The sequence below is a fragment of the Cariama cristata genome, unplaced genomic scaffold (genome assembly GCF_000690535.1).
Source record: "Cariama cristata isolate BGI_N322 unplaced genomic scaffold, ASM69053v1 scaffold3075, whole genome shotgun sequence".
Lineage (NCBI taxonomy): Eukaryota > Metazoa > Chordata > Aves > Cariamiformes > Cariamidae > Cariama > Cariama cristata.
The window spans coordinates 55,458-74,871 of NW_009617939.1; the positions used below are offsets into that span (position 1 = coordinate 55,458).

The window sequence follows — 19,414 nt, forward strand, 5'->3', positions numbered from 1 at the left end:
AGGCCCAGCCCCTCAAGGACTGACTCACGTGGTATAGCAATGGAAACCTCACAACAATCCACATAACAGTGGAAATTCAAACAAACCTTTACACTGGTATATTTGTTTCGTAAATCAAGGAGTTCTGAGCGGTTTCATCTCTTGGGTTATTTCCCAGTAAAATACCAGCTGAAACAGTAATTATTATGACAGAAAAAATAGTGCCAGCATATAATGTAAGCTAACCTCCAGAAATTAGATAACATCTTGTCTTCCTTAAAAGTCTGTAATTAACTGCTAATATTAACATGAATTCACGAGACAGGAAAAAAAATAAAATAAAAAAACATAGAGAGATACACACACACACAAAAAAAAGAAAAAAACCCCAAAACACCACAACTGTTTCAGATGATCTCACTGACTGACCTGGCAGGTTTCCTGCCTTTAGCACAAAAAAAGGCTTTTAACTTCATCTGTTGGGTTACTAAAAAAACTAATCATGAAATGATCAATGCTTGTTAAAGAAGTTATACAGACAGAGAAACAGCCAGGAATTGCTTTCATAGGCCATGATTAATAAATCATTATTTAATTATATAATTAATGATATAATTGATCCAGTTCTGGTTTCCTTCCACAGATTATTTCTTCTATAAGATACAAGGCTCAGCCTACAATGGAATGAGCCCTGATTCACAAAAGACAGAATAATGCTTCAGAAAATCAAACTCTTTTGCTTACTTTCACTTCTGTGTGGTGATGAAAAAAAAAAAAATAATGTTTGTGGTCCCTTGTGCTATATTAGTTTCCTGTCTCTCAGAGCAGATAGACGTAAGAAACAGGAATACAGCAGTGGTTTAACTCTCTCCATGTTGCTAGAGTATCCATCTGAACTCAGAGCAAGTGGGTTATATTAATGATAAGTCTGATGATATGAAACTTCTCCAGATAGCAGTTTCTGCTGCCATTGGAATCCAGCTCTAATTCCAAGGTAATCTCACCCTGGAGCTATTTTAAACTGGCTTCTTGGGATAATATCTACCTTAGATTGTAAATTCAATGCTAAGTAAAGTCCATCTACAAAGCGTTACATCTTATAAGTCATATTACCTGAGCTGTATTCTTCAAACTGTTCAGTAGTTTGGTGCATCCTGTTACCTAGCTTTTTAAAAATAATGGCTATCTCCTTCGCAAGCATGACAGTTCCCAGAGTCACACTGAAAAGAGCACTTGCCTCAGTTCACTTACCACCCTCTCATGTCAGCACCAAAAAGCAATCGAGTTCATTTAGGAAAACTCCACAAATCTGTTGAGTCCTAACAAAAAGTTCTCTATGTAATTGGACTTTAGGACCATATGACAGTTCAGTTCAGAGGGGACATCAGGAGATCACTAGTCCAGTCTGCTCAAAGCAGACTCAGCTAAGACACTTATTTACTTCAACCAGAATACGTAGACTTTGCTATTACATCTGCAAGAGTATGACAGTGGCTATGTTTTGATGGATAAATTAAACAACCCAGGGAATCTTAGCTGTTACCAAGAAAAAGTGGCACAGACTGGCCAACTTCATTCTTCTCAACTCTTTTTGCTTCCAAAACTAGGCAGTTACATTCAGTCTTGATCACATACAAACTTCTGAACCCAGGAACAGGTTGTGGGAGAGCTAGTTGACCAGGAAAAAAACATTCTGGGGTTAAGTATCTCAAAGCGTAGTCAGAACCTTGCACACCTAAACTGGTCAGCACAGATGTAGCCAGTGTGTCACTGTCTGAACCTGCAAGGTGTGAATACCAGGGCATTAAGCATTTTGGCAGCTACAGAAAAGGTTGAAAAGCAGATTTCTGACTTTTGGCTCACCTTCTACATGCAAATAGGAAAGACTCTGATTAACAGCACAAAATTCAAATACCCATCAAAGAATGCTGGCCAGAAGGCAATGCCAAGATCCAATTAAAATCAATGAAATTTTTATCACTGACTTGTCTGAAATGAGATGAATGGTATGAATAGCACCAGTCACAGTTCCCTCATCCTGGCTAAGATATCAGACAGTTTGTGAGGTAAACAGGGTTCCTTTATAGATCATCAACAATACAGCTTCATGCATACGCTTTGTCAAAGTATTTATAGAGAGACTGTAAAGCAGTTGAAGGGAATAAATTTTTTTATTTCGAAGCTTCATTGATAGTTGAATAAATTTAAGAGACACAAGAACTAAAAGATGTGGAACACCTGAGCTTATGCAAAATGAATACTCCATTTTTTCAATGTCTAGTGTATGTTATTATTTATGAGAAATTTTTTCTGAATAAATGAGAACTACCCCTATTGATGAAGATGATCCAGGGTTTGTTGTTTCAAAGTTTTTAATTGCTTTTTTCTTTAGCAGTGTATAAACAAGACCTCCTAAAGTATGTGGCAGTCTGGCTGTTAGGGAGTTGGATTTGAAGATAATGAAGCCTCTTTCTCTACATAACTCAGAAATCTGTTTCAGCCCACATCACTCAAAATTTTAAAGAAAAAGAATAATTTCATGGCTTTTTACATACTAATCAACCACCTCACTTTTAAACCACAACCATTTATTCTTTATTCAATTTAAAACCTTACAACAAATGTTCAGTGAAGACTAATGTCTCCACAAACAGGTTCTCAACAGCTCTGCTCTCAGTCTTGCGTTGCAAATAGCAAAGCAATTGGAGCAAGAGTAGATTGCTGTTGTGCTTTGATTCATGTTCTGGACAGGGCCTGTTTAAACATATCTCAGACTGCCTGTGGCATGCTTCAGTCAGATGCCCTCATGCAATTAGTTTCCTACCTATCAACACAGGAGCACATTGCTGTGAGGGGCAAGTAAGAGAGGATGTGACAATAAGGCCCTGCAGATGCACCAGCACTGCAGCAGACAGAAAAACAGAACCGCCCTCAGTCAAAGGATGCAGGCAGGTAGCCAAATGCACACACTGCAGATGAAGAGCTGAGATCAAATATCCCCTGAGTAGCACATGGGAAGAAGTTGCTGAAAGGTTGTGAAAGACAACAGATAAGGCAAGGGAGGTAGGACCTTGATAAGAGTCTGCAGTGTCATGCAGGAGGTGATGTGGACTGCACAGCTATGTAAGGGTTTCAAACAAATGCAGAAGTCCTATGTGGCTGATTGAGGATGCCAAAGCCTTTTCAGGCCGTCATCACATTTTTATGACAAAGGAGAAGTTAAAATCCAGCAATCCTTAGTGAACATTTTGGAAACAAAGGGATGCATTGTTCAGTTGCACCATCATTTGTACCTGGTCTCTCCAATGAGATCCATGAGCGTTAGTTCCCATGTAAGATATAAATACAAGACTATGATTCATAATATTTAAAATTAACAGAATAGAATAGAATAGAATGTTCAGTTGGAACGCACCTACAACAATCATCTAGTCCAACTGCCTAACTACTTCAGGGCTGACCAAGTTAAAGCATGTTGTTAAGGGCGTTACCCAAATACCTCTTTAACACTGACAGGCTTGGGGCATCGACCACCTCTCTAGGAAGCCTGTTCCAGTGTTTGACCACCCTTTCAGTAAAGAAATGCTTCCTGACAAGTCTGAACCTCCTCTGACGCAGCTTTGAACCATTTCAACATGTCCTACCACTGGATCCCAGGGAGAAGACCTCCTTCCACATCCCCTCCTCAGGAAGCTGTAGAGAGGAATGAGGTCGCCCCTCAGCCTCTTTTACTCCAAACTAGACAAATCCTAAATCCTTAGCCATTCCTCACAGCCCTTCCACCACCTTTGTTCCCCTCCTCTGGATGCATTCAAGTACCTACACATCCCTCTTAAATGGTGGGGCCCAGAACTACACACAGCACTCAAGGCGAGCTGCACCAATGCTGAATACAGCAAGACAATCACCTCTTTTGACTGGCTGGTGATGTTGTGTTTGATGCACTCCAGGATGGGGTTTGCCTCTGGGCTGCCAGGGCTCACTGCTGGCTGACATTGAGCTGCTGTCAACCAGCACCCCCAGATCCCTTTCTGCAGGGCTGTCTCCAGCCACTCCTCTCCCAATTTAGATTTGTGCCTGATGTTACTCTGTTTGGCATTTGGACTTGTTAAATTCCATGCCGTTGATGATTGCCCAATGCTAGTATTTGTCCAATGTTAAATACTAGTATTTATTAGCAATTGAATACTACGATAATTAGAATCTAAATTGGTCTAATAGACTGTGTGTATATATATGTAGATAGAGAGATTACATAAATATATGATATTAGACCATTTTATTAAACTTAAGGTCCTCTTATTGTGTACATTTTTCAATGAAAAGCTTTTTGCTCAATTATTTCTCTGGATTGAATTAGTTTTTTATTTCAAGATAAGGAAATCAGATATAAAATAAGAAATAATTATCTTAGTCTCAATGAAAGAAAAACTCAGACTGGGGAAACGATCATGTAGGGAGTTGTGCAATTCCTCTGACTTACGAGTGTTAGTTCAGATATTTTTGTAGTATATCTATAAAAATTCTTCAAAATACGTTACACATTACAGTGCCCTGACTTCTCTTAGCTGTTCTCACAACATTTAAGGCACCACTTCAGTGTGGAGGTGTTGGTTCCATGCCCCATCTTCCAGAGACAGGCGATTGTTTAATTTTGATATTTCAAGCTCTCCTTCTTACAAAGCTATAATGAAATTTGTAAATGAAAACTATAAACTCAGAGTATCAGAACACAGATAAATCCCTTCTCAAAGCTTCTTCTTTATTATTTTACTATTAACTCTTAAAAATCTCTTCCTTTTATATATCTGAAATATCTTAGCTTCCTGATATGATGAACAGATCTGGTTGTAGGCAAACAACTGCAGTGGGACTTATTATATGCATACTTTCCTCCAAGGTTTCAAAATATGCCGGAAAGGGAAATAAAGATGAATTGCTTGTTTTCAATTCCTCACATTTTTATATGACTAGTTTCTCTCCATCTTAAAACTCTTATTTCTTTTTTTTTTTTCCCCCACAAACTGAATTAGTGCACCATTGCAACAATGAAAGGATAAGTATTGAATGTAGTAAGCAATTTACCCTTTTCTCCTCTAGAGAGGGTCTGTCAAGGTCATGACTGAGGCATTTGAGGCAACAGTAGTTAGCGTCAGAGTTGTGAAATAGAGCTGTTTATTCTTTGCCTGCTCTGTTGTGTGATCTTGCTGTGCTGCTATTGACTTCAGTGACCGCAGAATTGGGACTCTTTACAGAGAACAGCAACCTTGTTTGTAGACCAGCAGTAGCAACACGCTTTTCTTATCCTGAGCGTGTTATTCAAATATTAATGAACACTAACTCTAACAGTATTTCTGGTGCAAGCAATTGTTGCCACACAAGCAGAACTGGAAAAGTGCTCTCTTTGTCATCCCGATGGATACACCTCAATTATTTTAGTTGTGAGCTTCCTATGGTGATGTGCTGGAGTATCTCAATATCAATTTGGAAGAAGCAGTCCTAGGTAAGGTGCCTCTGGCTGTGAGTGATATATGTTGTCTCATAACAGAAAAGGAAAATACTATTTTAATACAGTAAAATTCCCTTTATAATAAATAGACGTATTAATTGAAAACAGTGATGGGACAAAGTCCCTTTTCTGAGACTGTTAATAAATATACCCGCATATATTTTCTTTTGAGAGGTGAAATGCTCTTTGCCATCGCACAGAATGAAAGAAACTGATTTTAGACTCACGCCATTATCATAAAGGAACAAATGGTGTTCTGGCCAAATTTACTGAAAATAGTTCACCTTTGGACAAAAAGCAACTCTGGAAAATTTCAGTCAATAAAGTAACATTTTTGAAATATTGAAAATTATTTTTAAAAGTACAATAGAATATAAATGTATATGCAAGTTTGATGATAATAGTTTTTCTAATGCTCTTAAATGCTATTTTATAATTCCAAGCTAAAGTGCTCAATGAGTCCAACAAAATCCTTTCACTCAGACGTCTTTTTCTCTCCATATCTTTCTCTTTCTATCTGATAGGAATAATACATGTGCCACTGAATCGTGCATGCAATTAAGCACTTAATGATAATCTGGCTTTTAGAGTCATTTTATCACTACCTGTACTTCAGTACCTAGAAATTTGTCTCTTCATTTTACAGACTAAGTTGCTCTTTGTAACAAATTGACTTTGTATTTTATATCGTACCCTTTTCTAAAAGATATGAAAAACCATGGCATATACTTTCACGAGTCTTGTCTTTTCTTTTTTCTTTTTTTTTTTTTTGTTTTGTTTAACAGATATGTTAGGTCAAGAACAAAGCATGACATTGACATGAGAATAGGGATACATTCGGGATCAGTTCTGTGTGGAGTGCTGGGCCTGCGAAAGTGGCAGTTTGATGTCTGGTCATGGGATGTGGATATCGCAAACAAACTCGAGTCAGGTGGAATTCCTGGGTAAGACAACGTGTATTTCTCACAGTCAGAAAACATTGCCAACGCAGTACACTGTTAACTTTGCCTACAGATTAACTGTCTTACATTATTTCGTCAACTATGACTTTTTTTTTTCCCCCTGCTATTTTGCGGTTGGCAAGGATTTGTGAGGCTGTAGCCAAAAAAGGTAGAAATGGTCAGCTCACAAAGGCATTGGAAAAGACAAAAATATTTCTTTTATCTTTGCCAGCTATGACTTCCTGAAAAAGGCCAGTGGTTATATTCAGCCCATATAATACTCACAGGTAGCCCAAATTTCCCAATTAGGTGTTGACCACACCTAGAGTTTTTCCAGGCTTCATTCTCTCATCCTTTGCATTCAAATGCTGTTCTGAGGCACAAGGCTATAATTTATTTTATTTCACAATGCACAAAATGTGGGAAGAATTATGGGTTTATAGGTCATTTCACTAATAACTAGACATTACGGACAGTGGGCTCTCTAGGAAGTCTTCTAAATAATTTGGTGCTTCAGTAGATGTTTTGACACATTTATGTCAACTTGTCTATATGTGAAAATATATGGTTTTCCATTGAGCTGCCTAGCTTTTCTTTGTCTGAGGTGGCTGATTCACCTGGAAGGTAGAATGTTATTTCTGCCTGACGTGGCCTATATCTCACAGTAGTTTGGAAGTTGCAAATCCTAAATTTGTAGCAATGGTACTGGTTGCAGGAATATTCTGTTCACTTTCAGGTCCACCTTCCATTGATGAAAGATATAGCAAAAGATCCCCTACAACTGTTCAATTTTTGGCCATGAAACACATAAGCAATAGCAGTGGACATCTTTATGCAGAAAAAGTCTAAGTGATGCTGTTATCTTGAGTGAGAGAGGTTTTAAGTCATCAAATCTGAGTCACGTGCTGTACTCCCTATACACACACCAGGATCTGTCAGACCTGTCTTGTTTCCAGGAAGTTAGAAAGATATTTGCTTTATATTTTATTTGCAAATGTGGGCCCCTTCCAACATTCCTCATAGTAGACCTTTATGCTAATATATATTCTTAGAATCAGCAGAAAATGAAATATCGCATGCTCTGAAAACAGCTTCTATACTCTGCATATGTCACCAGTGTATAAGATTGCAGAAGAAAATTTCTTTCCCTGCTGCTTATCCAATATGATAGCCCCAGATGACTAAGAAAGGTCACATGCTGCTTTGTTAACATGAGCAAATCAATCATCTAAGTTTCACCATCCACACCCGCAAAAAATACAGTTTATTGTTGTTAATGCATGCAAGTAGTACAGCTATTAATGAATAACCCAGAGAATGCACCACCTTGCTGTTGATAAAATGCCTGGCTAGGTTGCAGTCTATTGGAGCAGAGTGATTTCCACTCTTGTATATCAGTTTGCCAACAGAACATTTTGGTCTGTGACAGCAATTCACTAAGTCTCTCAAAACAGTGATTTACATCAGGTTTTCAGAGCGTGCAGAGCAGATTTAATAGAGCAGTTAAGTTCACTTCAGCCTCTCCTTACTTATCCCTGCTGCCAGCATTAAAATCCCCCCACTTGCCATAATACTGAGATATTTCCCCTTCCCAGAGCTGCACTGCTTTCCTCTGTTTCATCAGGAAAGCTGCCCTGGGGTTAGGAATGATCCTGCTCCCACAGTGTGAAACAAGAGCAAAGATGAACCACAGCCCTTTCCTGAGCACACAGCTGAGGGAGGCAGCTCGCCTGCCCGGGATGGGGAGCATCCCTCCACCCAGTCTGGAAGCGGGAGAGAAGGGGCTCAGCTCTTCCCCTCGACGGTTGCATATCACCCGGAGACCTCATAAGCATGGGTGATGCAGGGATAGATTGCCCCTGAGTAAAGGTGCATAAGCGGGCAGCCCAGCTGTCGTGGAAAGAGGCACTCAAGAGCTCTGAGAAAAAGTAAACATTTCCAGTTTTCTGAGAGGAAAAAAATGTGTCCACAACACCTGAAAAGGAAACCATGTAAGATTCTACAGTGTTATTTCTGGGACAGTCTTCTGCCAGGACCCCATCTTCTAATAGTCTTCACCTGGTGTATCTAGGTATTCATCTAGGGTACTGAATTGGCATAAACCCTAGCTAATAATTACTTTTCCAGCATGTATCAATGACAGGTATCATCTAAAGCTTTGGACCTGATTTGTTTTCAACAGTAGGACAGGCTATACTTTTTTACTTCAATACTCAGGTTCCCAATTTACTGTATTTGTATAAAATTAGAAAGATATCTCTCCACTGTATTTTTTTTTTAAGCAAGTGGTATAAAAGGTGAAACCAGAAAATATTTTTAATCTACCAACTATTTATTAGTATTTGATCCATTTAAGGGTATGACATCAATAGCCAGCTCCATACTGTAGTTCAAGCTGTTATCATTTCCATTACAAAATCCATATTTCAGGGCTTTATAATGCAATCTTCCTAAATTATATTGATTGAAACTCAGCACAAAGATAGTCACCCTGGAAACTAATGTATCACTTTCTTTTTCTTTCTTTTTTTCCCTTTTTCTTCTTTTTTTTTTTTTTTTCCTTTTCTTTTTTAAATTAGTACTTTATTTAAATCACTTTAGCCTATTTGGGTTTCTAAGAGCTAGGAAATGCATTATCTTTTTAAGAGGTTATATGCTCTGGTTTTAAAATCCAGGCCAAAAGTTGCTTGTATTTGAGAACTATTTTTACTGTTTTTTATTGTCAGTTTTACTGACACTCGGCTACAAAAGAGTACTAATCTATACAGACATCATAACAGCATGACTTCAGATAGTGAAAGTTGTACAAAACCTGTGTTGGCTTCAGAAGGGAGCTGAGACAGGTTGAAAAATGGCTGAGATAGATACAAAGTTTTGATCTTTTAATTAGATACTGATATTTAATACTCCACATAGACTCAGTTTGCGCCAAATTCTGATACTCCTGGGCATTTCACACTGCTTAAAGACAACCAGCACTTTATTTTCTGGCAATATATGCACATCATACATGCATTTATAGCGTTTTACTCTATCAGTATTTTATGCAATTTAGCTCCGTAGTGGCACCCTTTAAGTTCTAGAAGAAAGTTCCTAAGGGGCGTGCAAGGACCTATTCCTTCAGTGGAGATAAGCCAATTTGTGGTGCCTGAGAAAAATGCCTCACCATGTGTCATCAAGAAATGATCAAGAATTTTAGCTGACTCCAAATTTTAGGAATTTGCCTGCAAGTCTGACTTTCAGAAAGTGCCGTGCATCGCAAGTTTGAAAAACGAGCCGATTTTAATGGAATGACTACATTTATTTGCTTGAGTTAGATAAATGTCTGATGAATATCTCCTCTTATTGCATTTATGATGTTGCATTACAAAGTATAGCATGGCTAACCATGTAGATGTGTTTTAGAGGTGTCTGCAATTTACCCTACATGTAGGAACTTGAAGATTTCTTAAAAATAGAAATAAGCAAGACATTCCAGGTTTGATTGGAAGACATCCAAAGCCCTATCATGCTTTTGCAAAATTTGAACTTTTTGTGTGTCATCTCCTAAATTCAACTTCACTTTTCCAAACTCTTTTTGAACTCATCGCTTAGTCTTACTAAAAATTATCACCTCACTTGCCTTTGTGTAGTTTCCTTATTTCCCTAATTCTCTTCAGACCACTAATTTCAACTGTCTAAGCTACCTCAGATAACTGAAGGAAATGAAAGAGCTTCGCATAAACTGCTCTAATGAATACCATATATTTTCCTCTCACCGTATTTAGCTGAAGTGGCAATTTTCATTCACTCTGAATAGTATTTTACTCAGGAAGGTCTCCCATTAAACTATTACTGTGAGTAAAGGTATCAAGTGTGAATATAAAAGTGCTTTCCTGTGACAGGACTTTGTGCATTCATGAGATCCTACTGATATAAACATGTCTTGAGACTATTTGTCCTCAAATGAAGTTCATGTTTGTCAAATACACTATTTATTTTTCTTTATAGAAATGATCATATACAAAAGAAAACCTTCTATTTATCCATCATGTTAAAAAAGATGCAGAGTTCACAAACTCCTTCTTACCTATGTATTCTAGAACACAGTGTTTGCTACTGCTTCTTTCACTTATGCAGGAGAATTCACATCTCTAAAGCCACTCTGGACTGCCTGAACGGGGATTATAAAGTTGAAGAAGGGCATGGCAAAGAGCGTAATGAATTCTTGAGGAAACATAACATTGAGACTTATTTAATTAAACAACCTGAGGAGAGTCTGTTGACTTTACCTGAAGATATTGTGAAAGAGGCTGTCAGCTCCTCCGACAGGCGAAACAGTGGAGCAACGTTTACCGAAGGATCCTGGAGCCCTGAACTTCCATTTGATAACATAGTGGGAAAACAGAATGTAAGTCAAACTTCCTTCAATGTCATCAAGTACGAACGCATGCTTGAGTGCATTTCAATAATGGAAGCCTCAGAGGAGACAATCTCATCTTTAACCTTTGTTCTAATACGTACTGAAAGAGCAGAGGATTAAACAAATTGTTTCAAGGCAGAAATAAATCACGTACCCAAACTGGGAAAATGCTAGTGGACCAGAGGTTTTGTTGTTCGGTTTTGGTTTTGTTTTTTTTTTCCAGCTGAAATTAAATACTACACAGCTTAGTTTTAATTGAACCAGTCTATAAAGAAGTAAATTAGAAGTATAGCTATTGTTACTAAACAAGCTGGGACATTCTAGGCAGACTGTGAACCTCATTGCATAGCTTGACTACACTGCCATCAAAGTAAAGGGTTGAGTGAATGGACATTTTGCTAGAGGAAAAAGCATGGTGTAGGTTATTGACATATAAGGGAAAGAAAAAAGATCTAGCTTAAAAAAGCACCTTGTGAAAACAGTTTCTCCATTCTTCACATTTTTTTTCTTTTTTTAATAAAAAACTATTAAAAACTTAGTTTCTAAAACACAATTAAGGTTCAGTAGCAGGTGACTTAGACTCTAAGGTCTTCATAGCTCAATAGAAATATGAGATAATAATAACTGCTCCTGATCAGATCTTTTAAAAAAGCACTGCATGGCTAATTGCTAGCATCCTAGGAACCAGTAATTTTTGTAGTCATAAAAATTGCTTTGTGAAATCTGCTTGCTTAGAGGAACTAAAGATGGAAAGGTTAAAATGCCCTCAGACACCACTCTTTTCACTGCATTTGAAAGACTGATGAGTCTTCATGAAACAAGGGCAACTGGAGTTTTCTTCCATTTTCTGAGGGATCTATAATGACATGATATATCCTTTCTTCTGCTGCACATCTTTAGTCCTACTTGTCTGCACTGTCTGTTGAACTTCAAGCATTGTTGTGTGGAGGTTTTGCTTTGTCAACCATCTTCTGCTTCTTACAAATCTTCTCAGAAGTGATAAGCCTTCACAATCAATCAGCCCATGGCAGTGTCTTCATCTCTTCAAACTGAACTGGAGCATGGCATAATTTGCTGTTATATAAACCATCTGTTTTATATATGTTCTGTACGTCCATGTATCTGCATGTACACTGCCTTCTACAATTCTCTGTATTTTGTTTACCTGTCTCTATATTCTCATTTCATTAGGAATAGAAGTATGGGTGCATGCTGCTGTAAATATCTTTCTGATCTCTCTTTGTTTCTTCTTCTTTCCCTTGAAGACATTCCAATTTCTGTAGACCAAAAAATCTATGCAGAGTAGGCTGTCATTTTGTTGATCATTTTCTCAGCTAAATCTGACCTTGGTACTAACAAGGACGAGCAATGAAATAAAGGATTAGTGGTTTTATTCGATTATTGAACAACTCCCACCCAATACAGTAGTAAAAAGCCCATGAAAATCATTTAAATAGGTACAAGTAAACAGGTTTTTTTAAAGCAGATTTTTGTCTTATGGCAATAAAAAAAATTCATTTTTAGAATAGTTTCTCACTGGTTTTTTAAGAACTTGTTTTTGTACTGGAAATCACTATAATTTTATATTACACAGCTTACAATAAGCTTTTTGGTGGAGACAAGGTTTTAAAAATCTGCTATTCAATGTGTGATTCAATTATTATGCAATTTTCAATTTTAAAGTTGAGACAATAGGCATTATTGCTCATAAATAATGTATTTCAGCTTAAAATTCAGATGACAGGTTTAAATTATACTAGGATATAGTAGCTTTTTCCAGACGTGTGTGCATTTAATAGCATTAATTATGTAGCCTAAAGGTCACTGGCAGCAGCAGACATTGAAAATCCAAGTAGCAGCAACCCAACAATGGCTCACTCCATGTGTTTGAATATTTGCCAATAGCCTTTAAATTATTTCTTTACCCAATATAAGTTACAACAAATTTGAGCAATTCTGACCACCTCTTACATTTAGCTGTAGTTATGTCAGGAAGAATATGAAATGGCAGTCTTTGGTTTTTGCCCAATTCAAATTCATCACAATCCGTATTCTTTAACTCAAACTCATTTTCTATGGGCAGCCTAAGTCAGTGAATTGAAGATGTGTTGATATGAGTAAGGAACAGAATAGCCATTCTTTATATACACAGTCACAGACATCAACAAAACCTACATGTCTACAGCACATTTAGCACCATATGCCTTAGCTCTAATGGTGAGGTAAACCAAGGATGCAAGTGCCTGCTCTGAAATTCAGACCTTGCCCAATATAGATGGAGTTTTCTCTTATATGAACAAGTGTCTGGGCTTCTTTCTTAAAGCAAAGAAAGTTGGACAGAAATTATTTCATGTTAAGAGGGTGAAGGCCTCCTCCTCTGGAATAAATTAATAGTTGATGAAGTTGGATTTCATAAGTAGGCCTTACAAAAGAAGTAGCTGAAGGCATAATATGGTCACTGTGGTGGTGCTGGAGGCATCTGATGGGCCTGTAATGTTGTGAATTAGGAAAAAATCATACTAAAATGTCTATGTCTTCTATAAGCATATTTTAGTGGTGGTTGCAATGACTCTTAACAGTTACCATAAAAATTATACCTAAAGACTGCCAAGATGACAGACAAGTATAAACAACAGGGTTGAATTCAGTTCAAAACAAAAACATCCATATGACAAGGGATCTATAAAAGACCTGTGATCATCTGGACTATCAGTTAGAATCCAGGTAAGAGACTCCAATGTCTCAGTGTCAAACACCTATGCTGAAACGTGCTAAGAGCTTGATTCAGCTTCTTAACTGTGTCTGTCTGTTCCAACTTGAGATAGCCTAGCACATGCCAGCTGGTCCCCACCACTGAGCAGCAGTGCATGGGGGTCCCACAAGTTTTGTGCCATATGTCCTAGCTCCAAACTGTTGTCCAGGATACCCTAGGGCATCTCAGCTGACCACAGCTGCATATGATTGGGCAACTGAAAGTATCCAGAGTATGTATTGCCAATAATCGAAGTTTAGACATCTTCATTTGGGTCTCTTCCTCTTGAACCAAATCCTACCTGCATCCTATCTCTTTAAACATGTGACCTTGTATTTCCCTATCTCCCTCCAAGACCTGGTGTTTATAGTATGAAAAAAAGTAATTTGAAGCCTTCCTAGAGTTTTCTACACAGTACTGATTAAGAAATTCCCTTCTTGTTGAGGTGAGGATGCTTGGATTTGTTGCATGAAATCATTGCAGGAAGGAAGCAAAATCTAATCCAAGCTACCTTTTTAAAATATCTATAAAATATCTCTAAAGTTGGAGTTTTATTATCTGTTTGTTTTAATTCATCCTGTTTTTTAGTCTCAGATGCAATTTTGGCTACGCTTTTTCCTAACAGAAACTTGTATGTGTTCCTGTACAATGAATGCTTATTGTCAGCATCAGGAAAGTTCAAAAGCCCATTGTAAAATTCACAACCGCATCTTCCATATAGCTGTTCACAAAAGTGTAGGAGAGGTAATAAGGAGAACCAATATTTCTTTATGTCAGCATAACACATAACAAAGATGTAGCGTAAAGAGGGGGATACAGCGACAAAATGTGGTTAGAACATACGCTTGAGACAATAATTTGCATGGTATTTTTCACTGCTGTTATTACTAACTACAGGGAAGCAGTTTTCTTCAGTATGTGTATGTGTGTCAGAGAGAGAAGACTCCACTAAACTTAAATATGAATTTTCTTGTTATCCTCTGGAAATAAATGCAACTTCAAAGTCCATTTTTGCACCGATACTACTGACACCATTGCCATAGTGGTGATAGTACATCATGTTCATCTACCATGAACTGTAAACCACTTCATACATTCAGCAAGACGATTCTTCTTATTTATCAAATTTTGAAATATAACCTAAAGCAAAATGTAGTCACTTACTAGGATGATTTGAATTGATTCTCCTCATGTAAATAAAACATAATGCCCAGCTAAAACATTAGGGACCTTCTCCACCCTCACTTCCAGTCGCAATATAGCAATATGAACTAATTCTGAGGAATTAATGCACATAGCAGTATCTGATATGATTTTGTCCTTTAACAGCGACTTCAGAACCAATTATATGATTTCAGTCACTACAAATTGATAATAACTTTTCTGCATAGCTCAGTTTAAAAGAGAGAGGAATACCTAAACTAAAGTAGTGTGCAGTAATATAGTATTTATCCAGCTGACTCAATGGATTATTTTCCAGGGATTTGTTCTAATCTTAGAGTTTCTGCCTTAGCTCCAAGGCTATGATATGGATTCAGGCACATCTGAAACTTTAGTATCAAAAAAGTTTCCTTGATACTGTTTTTTCCTCCAAATGTTGATGATATTGATTTTCTAGACAGAAGATGGGGAGATTTGAGTAGAATGGTTTGCCAAACCTTCTCTAATGAAGTCCGTTTTCTACTAAAGCAAACAGTAAGATTGCTTTTCACTTAAATAGGCAGAAGATTTCAATCCTGATATTCTTTTCTGCCTGTATTTTGGGCTCTTAAATTATTCATCAAAAGATGGAATATGAGAAAACAAGATACTATCTGTGACTACGGAGTCCATGGACTTTATTTTAGGATTGTAAAGGAAGTTGTCACTTGGGGTTTGACAGTGGGTACCGGAGACCCTTCCCATGTTTTAATGTGCTCTCCGAGATTCATGAGAATGTAATTGCTGACCGTAGTTTGAATATGAACAAGGGAAACCTCCCTATATAATTTACTGTGTATAATCCTACGATCCAAAAGAACTGGCTTTCCAGAGAAATCTAGTGATAATCTATCCCAAACTCCTGTTTCCAACAATGTCCAGCAGAAGATATAGCAGAAGATCTTTCCAGCAAGGACCTATGGGATAACTTTTCTCAAGCAGAAGTGTATTTCTTGTCCATAATAATTCTGAAAAGTCTTATGCTATGATGTATGAAGGTTTATATCCTTTCCATTCATTAACATTTCTTAACCCTTGGGAATATCACAGGTAGTAGAATTTATTTTCCCATTCAAATGGGAAAGTGTTGCTTCACTGTGATTTGTGTCATGAAATGATACCATGAAACTGGATTCAGTTATTCTTTTTATGAAAGCAAAAATAATCCTCTACCTCTTTCCTGAAGGTGAAGCACCCTTGATACTACTATCTCTGCTAGCTTTCCTTAGCAAAGCTGTGCAAAAGTATTTTAATTTTTTTCTTTTGATTAGTCAATGAAATACCGAAGGTATAATGCATTTGAGACAATATTTAAAATAATAATATGAATTACAGTTAAATTAATTCATATAGTTTAACTGTAATCTAGACTGGCTGAAATATACCGGCAGTGAAGAAGAACATATTATTTGAAATCCCATGATGAAGTAATCAGAAATGTCACCTTCTTCACTCCTGACTAACAGATCTGTTCCTTAACTAACACATCCAGTAACTTTAAGATCAAGAAAATCATCATTTCTCCTGCTTTGTGACTTCTGTTTTCTTTAGCTTCCATTATTAGTTGTTAAAACACACCATTGAGTTAGATACCCTGCTGTGATTTTGGTGTGTACTCCCCTCATGCATGCTCTAATAATTAATTAGTAGAATCTGGAAAGGGGAATGTAGTCCTAATGTTCAGTGCAGCAGCAAACCTCCTAGTCTGTATAAAAGAGGGTATTAAAGTACTCCTCTTAATGTACTGTATGTGTTTAGTGGAACAGACTTATTATTTTACACTTCTATAAATTTCATTGAATGAATTGCATGGAATGCTGTAACAGTTTGCAATGCAACATGATCTAAAACATTGCATTTTTAACCCAAGGGGACCAGCAGGTTTATTCTGTTTGCATGTGCTTTCCCGTAGACTCTGGCTGCCCTAACAAGAAATTCAATAAATCTGCTTCCAAACCATCTTGCACAAGCTTTGCATGTCCAGTCTGGGCCTGAGGAAATTAACAAGCGAATAGAGCACACCATCGACTTACGGAGTGGCGATAAATTGAGAAGAGAGCATATCAAGCCTTTTTCACTGATGTTTAAAGACTCCAGCCTGGAGCATAAGGTAGCTGAGTCCTGGTAGCTGCATTATTTGCAACTCAAATTGTAATAAATGTCCACTGAAGCAGAGAAGCTCTAGGTTCTAGCATGCATTGTTTGTTTTCTTGTTTTGTTTTTCTTTTTCATTTTGTTTCTGTTTTCAGAAGTTGAGACTGAGATAGAGGTCATAATAGACAGTGCCACGATGCAGGTGTTATAATGCTGCAATGATGACATTTCATTGTTGGAAAATGCTTACACTGAGCAAACTCTGCTTCTAAAAACAACAACGATTTGCTGGATTTCACTTTGTGTTGAGTACAAACAGTTTACAGTCATATGATAGATTGCTTTGATACAAACGGTGATTGAGCATATTAATAAACTGACACTTCTATTCAAAACGTATATCTATATTTATATAGATAAGTTTCTTTCATTTATTCATAGGATCCATCTAATGTCCTCTAGGCAGCCGCTAGGTTTATTTCAAGTCAAAATTAATTTGTCAACTCTTTATTTTAAACATACTTTTTTTAAGGTCTGCTTCTTAGGGGTAAATATTGTTCATCTTTGCTGCTTTTCAACAGCAACATGATCTCACTAATCTCTGCTTAAGTCTACATCCAGGTAAAAATCATAAGTTAAAAAAGATAAGGCAGTGGGAGAACTTTCCTTGTCAAATGATGACATGAGATTGGGTTGCACAGATCTCAAATTATTTCATTGACTTGCATGCTATTACAATGCAGTAGCAGCAGGTTTGCAATAGGATGTGCACTTGACTGAAGAGAAAGAAAAATAATGGGGAACTGAAAGCATGGAGACCCACTTCTCTGTCATCACTTTAACTTCCACTGTAAAATAGACATTTTTACTTGACTTATGGGAGATCAGTCCTCAGATGGTCTTAGTGGTGAGAGCTTAATGAAAATTACTGGAAAAGAAAAATTCTGCTTGCAGTATATCTAAGCCCTTATTTCACAAGAAATCCTGTAGAAGGAAAAAGAAATGTTCATTTTAAAAAAAAGAAAAGATTCAATTTCCCCATGAGGATATTTATGACACTGAGACACAAGATAGAATCCCCAAAGCTGAATTAGCCACTACTGCTGCAACAGAAGAAATGAAGATGTTTCTTTCAGTGCAGTCATCTTGAAAAGCTGAAAGAGATCCAGAGGAAGCAAAAGCCAAGATTTCTGATATCCTGTGAATTACTATCTAAAGGTCCGAAAGTCATGAGTAATCTTTAATCTTTTCAAGGCACAGGGTCAAAAGATAAAGTGAAAGAGTCTAGACAAAATAGCATATAACTTAGAAGGCGGGGGATGGTATATTAGAAATTTTTTGTGCAAAATAGGAAACAACCTGGTCACAAACAACTTGCCGAATAAACAAATTTGTCAATGGTTCACCTTGCCTCACATTAATATTTAACAAAAATGAGTCCTGAACATGGGGGGGAGTAAAGGGACACTGCCCAGAATTAGATCCTGTATTCAGAATATAAAGTTTATTGTCATTTTAGATTTCACAATTACCAACCACAAAGAAAATCTATGGGGAAATCATAGAATTTCACTTACATGTGATTTAAGGAGAGGAGAAAAAAAAGAACCATACTTTAATCCATCATATTGCACAGGTCAGATTTTAAATATTAATAATTTTTTAATTGCATCTGGATGACAAGAAATCTATTTAAAAGTCAACATTTTTAGCACTTTTGATATATTTTCTTGTCGGTATGACATTTCCAATGGAAAACTGTGCTCCAATGTTTGAAAGTGGTGCTTTCATTCAATATTTCCTTAGATGTGAGACCCAACCAGCAAGTGCAGGCAATAGAAACACAAAATCCTTCCAGTAAAGTAGACAGAATCTTTCTGTCCTCTAAATTGGGCTGGGTTTTAGCATTACATGGGAGTAAAGTTTTAAAAATATCAACACTGCTTTATTCACTCTAGTTCATCCACCTCTAACAGTTGGATAGTTGCTGGCCAGCAACCTCCTTCTTGTGTTCAGGGTGCTGGGGCACCATGAGTGTGCTCACAGAAAGACGGGGAATGCACCAGGATGCAAAGGGATAGTGTGGATTAAGAAAAGAAAACTCATAGTTTACTCTTCATTATAGGCAGGGGCAATGTCTTGTGGGACAATGTGGGACATGGCCTTTCCCTCCTCATTTGCCTGTACAGTAATTACAGGTTTGTCCTGATAGCCTTAGAGTTAAACCATAGTTTACAAGCAGTCCTGAAAAAATTAATGCATGAACTGTTTTTCTACAGAAAGAGGCTATTTCCTCCATGTTATCTTATATTACTATCACTTTCTCCCTTCTTCCTACCCATTTAGGAACCAAAACAAAACAAACTCAGATTTAAATTGGAGTCTCATAAAGCTATTTCAGCAGTCTTTGCCCTGTGCTCTTCCCACCCCTAACCTTTCAGTCTGGAATTATGTTTTCTTCTAGCCATTAACATTTTGCAACTGCTTAAATGACCTTCTACATCAGTATCTTGAGCTGCTCCCTGCAGCTTTGTTAA

At 37.2% G+C, this 19,414-nt stretch overlaps 1 protein-coding gene across 1 annotated transcript in view; it reads left to right on the forward strand.

The window, feature by feature from the left end:
• Positions 1-19,414, forward strand: part of ADCY8 (adenylate cyclase 8 (brain)) — a 97,187-nt gene that overhangs the window by 39,461 nt on the left and 38,312 nt on the right. The window contains exons 6-8 of the mRNA XM_009700663.1: positions 6,274-6,432; positions 10,549-10,819; positions 16,696-16,893. Coding sequence (XP_009698965.1) covers positions 6,274-6,432; positions 10,549-10,819; positions 16,696-16,893 — 628 coding nt within the window. The remainder of the gene's footprint in view (positions 1-6,273; positions 6,433-10,548; positions 10,820-16,695; positions 16,894-19,414) is intronic.